The sequence below is a fragment of the Aptenodytes forsteri genome, unplaced genomic scaffold (assembly GCF_000699145.1).
Source record: "Aptenodytes forsteri isolate BGI_AS27 unplaced genomic scaffold, ASM69914v1 Scaffold126, whole genome shotgun sequence".
NCBI classification, from domain to species: Eukaryota; Metazoa; Chordata; class Aves; order Sphenisciformes; family Spheniscidae; genus Aptenodytes; species Aptenodytes forsteri.
In genome coordinates, this window is record NW_008794599.1 from 2412179 (window position 1) to 2423376 (window position 11198).

At 45.3% G+C, this 11198-nt stretch overlaps 1 protein-coding gene across 1 annotated transcript in view; it reads left to right on the plus strand.

Moving 5' to 3' along the window:
- Positions 1-10227, plus strand: part of PKNOX2 (PBX/knotted 1 homeobox 2) — a 37494-nt gene extending 27267 nt beyond the window's left edge. The window contains exons 7-11 of the mRNA XM_019470390.1: positions 4539-4721; positions 6433-6552; positions 8353-8429; positions 8843-9021; positions 9795-10227. Of these exons, the coding sequence (XP_019325935.1) occupies positions 4539-4721; positions 6433-6552; positions 8353-8429; positions 8843-9021; positions 9795-10042 (807 nt within the window). The 3' untranslated portion in view covers positions 10043-10227. The remainder of the gene's footprint in view (positions 1-4538; positions 4722-6432; positions 6553-8352; positions 8430-8842; positions 9022-9794) is intronic.
- Positions 10228-11198: the final 971 nt, after the last annotated feature.

Genomic DNA, 11198 nt, shown 5'->3' on the forward strand with positions numbered 1-11198 from the left:
CCTTTTTTTTTTTTTTTTTTTAAAGTGTTGATCTAATTAGAATGCATCGGTCAGGAAAAGTAATGAGGATTTAGTGCTTCACAAAGAGGTGGGGATTGTATCAGAAAATTAGCACAAGTCTTTGGAAAATAATCAGGCCCATGGAGAGGTACCAAGCGCCTCTGATTCCTGCAAACCCGGAGCTGCTGATGTTTCCCTTCCGGGCAAGACTCTCAAGTTGAGAAATTCAAGTGAGGATTTGGAGGCAGTTGCTAAATAAATGGGAACACACCCAGGAAAGACCCAACTGGAGGGGAAACGCTGGCACAGCGACGAAGGGATTTTTCAGCAGGCAACGGGAGCCAAAATATTCACAGTGATAGACCAGAAGGAGCCACCATCTCAGCTGGTCCTTGGATGAGGATGACGATACAACGGCAAATTTTTTCTAATTATCCAGCTAAGCAATGTCAAGTGCCTGAGTGCTTTGACTCATTGAGTATATTTGAATTTGCATAGGTAAGGCTTAAAAAAAAGGGTGGAAATACTCTATATCCATCAGTTGAGTTTCAAGAGCTGGGGATGCTCCAGAGAGCTGAAGAATCACGGGATCAGTGTTTAAAAAACAGCAAGTGGGATGATTTCGCTAATTATCATACTATTAATCTCATGCTGGGGGCAGGGAAAACAGCTAAGGGGCCACTAATTTAGGAATTTTTAAAAAAATTCTAAATAATGGAAATGTGATTAATATCGATGAACACGGTTTCTCAGAAAATAGGTTTTCTCAGGGTATGGGAGGGGCATTGATCATTTTATGAGCAGATACACCAGGTTGGTCATGAAAGCAAGATATTTCCATTTTTTTGCAAAGTTTTTTACCATGGGACAGCCTGCTTGAAAAAAAAAAAGGATATGCAATAACAAGGATGTCAATCAAAACTGAGACGACAATGGCCAGAGCTGTCAAAATGTCATCGCGGGAGAATCGCGGTTGGATTTCCCTGGTGTATTCAAAAAGGATGGCCCTTGGCTTGGTGTTATTTGTACTTTCTAAGATGAAAAATGCAAGAATTTCTGGAAATGCAAAAATGCCTGGAGGTGAGCGAGAACCTGACAGGTGCATGATGGGAAAATTGGGCAAACGGAGGCGTTTCCACTGTTGCTGAAATCTCGTGTCACCAAGTCTGGAGATGACTCCTGGTGTTGGCCAAGTTTGGATGAAAAGTTAGGGTTTTTTCCTGTGTGGTGAGCCTTCCTTGAACCGTCAGTACCTTGTAGACATTTTCCTACCCTGTTTTCTCCATCGCCTTCTCATTTTGTGCTCTACTTTGTTTTGCGGAGGAGTTTTAGCCTCTTTGGCCTGCAAATCCACCAAGCAATCTTCCATTTTTCTTGGTTGTTTTCCACTTGGCTTCATTCCTTTCCCTTGAGTCCTCATCGGACCCTTTTTAACTCCCTCCCTTCGTTTAATGAATATTTTTCAAGTTTTTCAGACAAGGAGAGGAGAGGGGAGGTGCTTGTTGCATGGGGAGGCGGGGGAAGCCAACACTTAAAAGTAAACCAGTTCACCTTTCCTTCGACATCGAAGTGGTCCTCGCTGCTCTCCAGTTGACTCCACTTGCAGGAAAAAAAAACCACCGCAAAGCCAATCATACTGGGAACCACAGCACTGCCAGGGACATTTAAATTGGATTAAATCCAATTCATCCATCCACGAAGGGGCTCTACGAACCTTCTTACACGAGTTTGAGTTTGGCCAACTCTTTCTCAGCAAACTCGCAGGTTTCTTTTTTCTCCAGCTAACCCCAATTTTTCCCAGCTTTACTCAAGCACAAATAAATTTCACAAAGTTAGGATAAGACAGCAATTTTTACGCATGCGTGCCACCCAAAAATAAATTGCTGTATCATAAAGCGCAAGGGGAAGGACATCAGCCCAAGTAGCGCTGAATTTTGGCACTTATTCACACTTGGGCACTTGGTCTTTGACACTTGCCTTATTGCGAGATAAGGGGTTTTTTTTTGTGCGACACAATACGTACCAGGTCTTTTTCTTCATTAAAGTGACTTTTAATTCGGAGAAATCGTGTTTTGCCATAGAGCCGCGGAAGGTCAGTGCCAAGATGTGGATCTGCAGAGACACCTAGTGATACATTTTTTACACTCAAGTTTCAAAATTGCCGGAAACATTTCAACTTCTTTGAGTCCTAAAATATAAAACAGTTTTGCAGCAAAATCACAAGCGTAATACAATTTGGCTGGCATTTGCGATCCAAGGCAATTAGTATGCAAAAATATATTTTTTAAATCTTCTTGGAGATATCTGTATTTATTTTAAGGCAGAGCCTCCACTTTCATTGGGTACCCTGGTTTCACAGTGATGTTGCAGAACCATGAATTTCTTCCGTACCTTTTTCTAATAATTACCAATATTCTGCCTTTTTGGACACCACTCAGCTGGTGTTTTGGGACAGTTTTCCTCTACGCCACCAAAAAAATGCAATTTTTGTCGTCATAAAATGCTGTTGAAAATGGCTTTGACCACTATATCTGGAAACGGCAGTTTCTTGTTCCCATTTTCCAATATCCCAAATTATTTCTTCCCAGTGCACTTCCAAAAACGGTCTTCTGGATGCCCTTCTTTTGAGGAATCATGGAAAAACAAGGCAGGAGAGGAAAGCTGGAGGTCTTCAGGCTGGTCCAAATCTCTGGTCACCCCTGGCCGTACCTGACTGCTTTTTGAGGTTCTCCAAGAACCACATTTGGTTTTATATGAATATTTCCACTGTGTTTGTTAGCCAGACGCTTAGCAAAAGCCAAGTCCAAGTGCATGCAAAAGCAACCGGTTTTTGCTTTCCGTACGCTGGGAAATCCTCATTTTTCAAATTGAAACCCATTTCCCCCAAAAGGCTGGAGATGGGGAAGGGATATTAAAAAAGAGTACAAGTATTTTATGGTCGTATTTGCATTTTTTTATTAATTTAGCTATGAAAAGGAATGTCTGGGAGGCGAAGCAAAAATTCACAGCAATTGCAGCAGAATAGCCAGATAAATAATATTCAGATCGTCAATGGAGAGGACAAAAATAACATGTGGCAGAGGCGTCGGTTGCAACATTTTGGGCTTGGCATCATGGGAGAGGAAAATGCAGCAAGGGATTTTAATAGCAAAAGCATGCAGGGAAATCAGAGTTTATTCAGAACCATTGCGCAGGCAAATCAGTGGTGACTGATGGGGAAAAAGCTGATAGAAGCATGAATGTAATGGGGAAAATAAAAAAGAAAAGGACCAAAAATGACATTTTTTTCCCCTCAGCAATGGGAAATGCATTGACGTGGACACAAGGGTACCCTAATTCCCCGCTGAACGATGGGCTCGCATCATCTCTTGATGTAAAATTAATTGATTTGTGTGTTCAAATTACCATATCTATAGTTTTATTGCAAGGAAAAGAGGAGCTATGGCTTTTTCCGGCCCGACCGTGTTTGCGTGGTCACCTTTTCCAGTGTCGTTGCATGTCGCTAGTCCAGAGAAATCCTCTTTTCTTAAGCCAAGATATAGGTTTCTTGAAGAAATGCATCAAAATTAAGGGAAATTGAATAAAAAGGTGAAAAAAAATCCCCTTTGTTGGCATTTTGTTCAACAGTTGAGAACCAGCCGGACATGAGGAAAGTGATGCAGAATGGGAAAATGGGTAGGAAAAGGGGAAAAAAATATTTTTATTGCGAGAAATGAGTGCAGTTTTATTTCCATTACAGCTGGGCGAATTAGAGATATATCGTCATCTTGGGCTTATTTTGAAATGGTGATTTTTCTAAATATTATGGGCATAACGCACAAAAACCCTGCCCATCTGGGAGGTCGTGGTACATCGCCCTGTATTCCCCTGTATCCTCAATTTCAGCACCCTTCCCTTCCCAAAATGTTGCATTAAATACGCAGATAATCATTCAATTTGGGCTTTTTCCAATTGCTTCTCACATGCAAGAGCTGCTCTCCAGAGATGGGGTTGATAACAAGATTACAGCTCGTGGCTAAAAAAATGCCCATTTTTGCAAGAAGTTAGTTTAAAACTGCAAGGGATGATATCAAATTGGGTTATATTATTATTAATTTCATTATTTTACTATTATTCTGACACGGGGAACCCGTGGTGCTTGCCTGGGTTTTAGCAAATGCTGCATCATCCAGTTCCAGTCAAAACACCAAGAAAATAGAAATTTATGGAAAGAAGAAGAAGATCGAAGAAATTCCTACTTCTCTATCTTTTTCTTTTTTTCCTCCTTTTTCCGTATGGGAAATAGTGGCTGCACAAAGAGGACGAGTTTGGGGAAGATGCTAAGTGGGAGCTTTGCAAAGCATAAATCCTTATTTTTCCATCTTTTTTTGCAATTGCAACAAACTGAAAAACCCCTTTTTCTGCAGTTTTGCCTCTTGAACCACCTAGAGAAAAAGAAAAGGCAATGGGGCATATTTATTGGAGGGGGGGGGGAAATTAAAACCTTGCATGCTCCCGCCGCATGTTAAAATTCATGTTTTTAATATTTCTTTTCGCAGGAGATGCTGCAGAGCTCACCCGTGGCGCTGCCGCCCGCCTCCAACCCGCCGCCGGGCATCGTGGTGCCGGCGGCCGCGCTACCGCCGGGCAACTTGGCCATGAGGGCTGGCAGTTGCTCACCCGCTGGCGCAAGCCTTGCCCAAGCCATCGCCCCCGGTGCCCTGCAGATCCCCAACGCCCAGGTAAGACCTTCCCACCTCAAATTTCCATTTTACGCCATATTTTGCACTGCCGCAGCAAGCAAAAACTCCAGTTTCTCCATAAATTCAACCCTTGGAGTATCCTAAATTTTTAATTAGCAAGAAACGTTGATTAAATCCATCTGCTGGGCGCCTTTGAGGTACCTAACAAATTATAGCAACGACCTAACAAATTATAGAAATGCTTATATTATTGCTACATTATATTATATTAAATAATATATACTATATTATATTAATTATATTACGGTATATTATAGTATAGTATAGGATCGGATCGTATTGTATAGGATATGATATGATATGATATGATACATACTGTTGCTATTATATTATGGATCTGGGATCACCGGCATCGCCTGTCCAGTACGGCAATCACAGCACTCATGGGAATGACTCATTTTTTTCCTTGCTGTAAGGATTTTGGGGTATTTTTGAGCCATTTGCTCTGGTTTTGCTGCTTTTTTGTAATTGCAGTTAACTATGTGGTGTTTCCCCGCGTGGCTGCATCCTTGCAGTAAGTTGACAGTTTGGGGTAGAAATGGATTTATAAGGACAACTTGCTATCCCCATTGGCTGTGTTGCCTGTGATCTCTTCCAAACCTCCATTCCCCAGGAATTTGGGCAAAACCCCATCGATTTCTGCTACGCTGCTTCCCGGGGGCAGGTCAGCAAAAATCCCCCCGTGCAAAATTTTTTTCTGAAACGCCCCAATTTAATTGCAGGAGCCCCTTAAAGAAAAAAATAAATGGCATTTGGGAAATGGGTGGCACCTCCCTGGCAGGTTTTATTGCCTGTGCAATGCTGCTTTTTTTTCCTTCTTTCTTTAATACCTCTCCATCGCGGGCTTGAATCTTGCAGGAAAACCCTCCGTGGTGCGAAAAACACGCGCGCAGGGAATATTGGGGCAGGGGGAGAGCCCCAGACAAGCACCTCCGGATGCTCTTCTCGCGCCGCCAGCATGATTTATTCTGCCGGCGCCCAGGGGAATCGCAGGGACCTGCTGGCCTGATGTTTAATTCATCCAGGAGAAGTGTTTTGATGAAGAGCTGGGGGGGAAAAAAAAAAAAAAAATCCCTTTTTAACTCAAGCGCTGAGATTTCAGTTCGGTTCCCGCAACCTCATTAAAACTTCTCTTGCAGCAAGATGTTTATTTTTTACTTTTTGGAGGGGAAAAAAGCACGAATTTTCACTCAACGGGCACGTTTCTCCTCGTGGTGGGAATCAGCTGGGTGAGGAACGCAGGTTTTCAAGGGGTTAATGAGTGGCAGGGTTTTAACCTCAGGTTTAGAAAGTAACTTTTGGGGGGTTTTTGTTTGTTTGTTTGTTTGTTTTTTTAAGGTAAAAGGGTTTTCCCCCTTAATTGCACATCGAAAAAGGTCGTAGCATCGGCACCACAGTCCCCAGCTGTGTCGGTGCCACCGCAGGGAGAAAAAGCCCATTGCCCTTTGCAAAGCATTGGCAAAAAACCAGAGATATTAAATAGAGATCCTGGGGGAAAATGAGGATTTAATGCAAATTTTTTTTTTGAAAAAACGGATTTTGGATGCTCCCTATGAGTTCATGTTTTTTGCACTCGCCCCACTCCCATTTTGTGTTGGTTTTGCTCATTTTTTGTGTTGGTTTTGCTCAGTTTTCGGGTTGCCCATTGCCGTTTTCAGCCAATTCTCTCCCTGTTCTTCTCCCCCGGCAGGTGAACCTGGATCTCACCTCCCTCCTCGACGGTGAGGACAAGAAGTCCAAGAACAAGCGAGGCGTCCTGCCCAAACATGCCACCAACATCATGCGCTCATGGCTCTTCCAGCATCTCATGGTGAGCACCGCAGCCACCAAAACACCCTGCAAAGCTGGGAAAAAAAGGCAAAAACCCCCAAAACCGAACAAATCGAGGTGGTGGTTTGTCTGAATTTATATTCAGAGGCACAAAGTGGCTTTGGTTTTATTTTGGGAGTATTTTGGGGATGACCGTTTTCACTGCAGGTGGCAAAAATACTCCCTTAATGCATGAAGAAGCAAAGAAAACCGGAGGGGGGACTTCCACAAATTATAGCGGATGGGTGATGGAGCGTTTTTTTCCAGTTAACAACTCCAAAATACCGTTTTCCAGCAAGCCGGGGTGTGAAAGCTGCCCCACAGGTATGGTTGTGGCACATCAGCAAGCAGTCGAAATGCAGAATTGCAAAATTGCCCCATTTTGGGGGATGGAGATGTAGGTAGATGGAAGGAGCTCAGAGGATGCAACCGGGATATTTTCATGCAAGGAGATTGCTCTCCCATCAGCGGAGCTGGAAGAAGGGCGGAAAGCTAAAAAAAGCCCCTTTTCCCTGCATAATTCGGCCAAGAAATCCCTCAGAAGCTGGTGGCGAAGAGTTGCGTGAGGGTCTCCAGGAAGGTGGGAGATGCCCAAGGTAGCAGCAAGATGGAAAATAACAGCTCCAAGGAGCAGCCTGGGGCAAAACATGACCCAGGACATGGAGCAGCAGCTGGTTGGGAACTTTCCAGCCTTTTTTAAATGGGAAATTTTTTGATTTATTGCATTGAGGACAAGAACATCGCTGTGTTGGGCCACCATCCCAAGCCGCGTCATGCATCTCCCATGCTTTTGGAGGGCTGGGCTGCAGATTTGCAAGCAGAAAAAGGATTTAGAAGACAGTTTTCTGCCAGGTGCTAGGAGAGCCCCATGGTTTGAAATTTCCAAGACTGCATTAAAAAACTAAAAGAAATTGTGCTTCTACTGGACGGTTGGACCTTTGCTCTCAGCCTGGTCCTCATGGTCAGAAGATGCTTGGGATTCCCCATGAGATTTCTCCATCTGGCAGCATAAATGATGTGGTTTTTAACCTAATAGCTTTGATGCTCATCGTTTTATTGGGTTTGGGAGTTTTGTAACACCAGGAGGAGGAAGGAATCCTGGAAATAATATGCCAAAAATGGAGATACTTTTGCCAAAAAAGAGCCATTTTTAACCACTTTGGCATCCCTGAGGCCCCGGTGGGATGGGGGTCTCCGGCATGACTTTGGGTGGTTTTGTCAAGGAAATCACACTGTTTTGGGGGCAAACAGCTGGAAAACAAGTCATGTGAATCAACACTGGCGCTGGCTTGGGGCTCCGAAAAATGACACATGGGGCTGGTTTGATAATAATTTCCTTTTTGGGGTTGGAAAGGAGGATTTTAGCACAGTTGGGAGGGAGTTGTTGAAGCTTTGAGTGCTGGTAGCCTATGGCAGATGTTTCAGGGTGGTTTATTGATGCACCTGACAAGGAGCGTTATGGGTGACAGTGGCTTTTGAAGCCCAAATCCCACCTTTACCAACAACCATTATTAGAAAATCGCTAATACTAAAAAAAAATAGTATTCTCCTTCAAGGAAAAGCCTTGGATGGAAAGCCTTGGAAAAGCCCTAAGGACACCGAGGAAACCATGATGCTCTTGGATGCCACCCTTAGGCCCTACATCTTGCAAATGCAAGAAGCCACCAAATTTGGGGTGGGAAAATGAAAAAAAATGGGTGTGTGGGCGTGTGTGTGTGTTTCATTTTTTTTTCACTCGGGGCTGCCGTTTTGCACACAGGGATGTCATTTTGCTGCCCCACCTCTCTTTTTTTTTTCCCAGCACCCCTACCCCACAGAGGACGAGAAGAGGCAAATCGCTGCCCAAACCAACCTCACCCTCTTGCAAGTCAACAACTGGTGAGCGCAGCGGTGGCCCGTGCAGTCACCTTGCTGGCTTTAGAAATTTTTTCACGCTATTTTCGTGCTATATAATGCTTTTTTGGGGGGGGGTAACTCGGGCGGTTAGGGATGATTTCTGGGAGACGGGCTTGGGTGTGTTTACTCGATGGCGTTCGTTTGTGATGTCTCAGTGCCCTCTCCTGGCCAACCCAGTATGTAGCAGCCTCCAACTCGGCTGGAAAAATTAATGCAACGGTGTAACAGGCCACAGAAATAAAACAGGGTAAAAGCCCAGCTTTTTGGACCATGCAGCCACTTTCAAAAGGGTTTTACATTGCAACTCATTAAATTGTTATAATGTTCATTGTTCTAACTCAAAACTGATGTAATGACTCTTATTTACTCGAATGGTCTCTGTTTTCCCTGGAAAGGTTCATAAATGCCCGGCGGCGCATCCTGCAGCCAATGCTCGACGCCAGCAACCCGGACCCAGCCCCCAAAGCCAAGAAAATCAAGTCTCAGCACCGGCCCACCCAGCGGTTCTGGCCCAACTCCATCGCCGCTGGGGTTCTGCAGCAGCAGGGTGGCAATTCGGGGACAAATCCTGATGGTAAGGACAAACCCTGATGGCTTCTGCCCTTCCCGGATGGAGTGGCCATGCATTAAATTATGGCCTTAATTGGTAATTAAGGATTTCTAGAGCCCTTTATCACCCTGTGGGGAAAAACATGTTGAAGAAGTGGCTCGTGCAAGAAGATCCTTCCAGTTGGCCATCACAAAGGTGCTGGCAGTGGGGCAGCGCCATCTCCTCAGCACAGGAACAGCCCTCAAGGATCACCCGCTCTGGGGCATCACTTGGGATATCTCCTGAGGTGCTGGGGAGGGGATAAAGGGGGAGATGGGGAGAGGAGAGGAGACAAAACGAAAGAAGTTGAAAAGATGAAGATGAGATGAGAAGACAGATGAGACAAGATGGGAAGCGAGAAGATGAAGAGAGAACAGATGATGAAAATGAAGAGGAGTAGAGAAAATGAAGAGAAGGTGAAGAGAGCAGAGATGAGCATGGAGCAGACAAGATGAGAAGAGAGAAGATGAAGAGAAGGGAAGGTGGAAATTAAGAGAGGATGAAGAGAAGATCTGCCTAACCAATTTGGGCATCTACTTGCTCAGAAATGAAGGTTTCTTGTAATTTAATGAAGATACATTAGCTAAAAAAATTAAGGGTTGGACTTTGGGTGGTGGCTGGGGCAGGTGGGACACCCTACAGGGTGCTCTGTCTAGGTACAGCTTTTCACTTGGGTTATTCTCGGCTTATGCACTTTTTTGTCCTTTTTATATTAGCTGGGGAGTCCTTATTTCTATTTTTTTTTTTTTTAATTTCAGGCTCGCTCAGCATGGACAACCTGCAACCCCTCTCGTCAGCCACGGCCACCATGGCCATGCAGCAGGCCATGCTGGCGGCCCACGACGACTCCCTCGACGGCACCGAGGAAGAGGAGGAGGACGAGGAGGATGAGGACGAGATGGAGGAGGAGGAAGAAGAGGAGGAAGAGCTGGAGGAAGAGCCTGGTGGCCTCCCAGCGGCGCCCAGCGCCGACCTCGGCTTGGACCACAGTGACTCGCTGGAATAGCTCCTCCTGCGCCCTCCCCAAATCATTGACGGCACCGGAAACAAAACTCCCGCAAAAATGCCAAAAAAACCCGGCAAGAACAAAAAACAAAATTGGTGAGAAAAAAGCAAATTGGAGGCGCTGGCAGATGCCCCGGCTGCCCACGGGAGCACGGGGACCACCATGCCGGCGGGTGGAAGGGAAAAGCAAATTGGAGGCGCTGGCAGATGCCCCGGCTGCCCGCGGGAGCACGGGGACCACCATGCCGGCGTGTGGAAGTGAAGGACACATGTTTACAAGGCACATATTGTGGCCAGATTAATTTTTTTTTCAGGTTTTATTTTTATTTTCCCCTTCCCTTCGTTTTTGGTAAGAAAAAGCGTTTTTAGGGGAAGCTGTTTTTCCCCATGCGATGCTTGGATGCTGTTGGGCGACACCAGGTTTTCACCGCGGGCCACCGCGCCCATCACTTGGATTTCTTGGTGAAAAAAAACCCATCCCAACCCCAAGACTGATGCTTTTTGGGTTCTTCCCCCAAAAAGATGATTCACAGGCATAAATATTGGCACGTGGGGGGGGGAAAAAAAATCGGCGAGTGCAAATTCTGCTTCAGGTCGGATCTGAGGAGGGTTTGGCACTCTTGACCCACCGGATTGCCCAAACCTCCCTGTTTTGGCCTCGATGCTGTGGCCGTTTGGTGACTCCGGATGCAACTTTCTGGAAAAGGGAGGAAATTCCCCCAAATCCTTTAATTTATGTGCTAAAAACCCGTCAAATCTGGAAAAAAACCCCACCCCATCCTCGTCCTTAAGGGCCGAGACTGGACGCAGAGTTGGGGCAAAGGCTGCCGGGAGCGACTTTCCCAGGGCGTTTTGGCACCGAGTCAGGAAAAAATGAGGGGAAAAAAGGGTTTAAAAAGTACAGATTTTCACCCAAAATTGAATGGTGACCCCCAGGATTTGCCCAGGTGGAAGGAAATTCAATATTGTTGCTGGAAAGATGGTTTCTCCTTGATATTGTCCACCCGCGTGGGAAAATGGTGGTTTTACCCCAGACGAGCCAGGGGGGAGGGCGGCTCTGCAAAAAACCAACGTATTTTGGGGTGGTTTTTTTTTTAAATGCTAGCAAAAGGGCGAATTTCACCTTAAAATGTGGTGTGGGGGAAATGCAAAAGCAA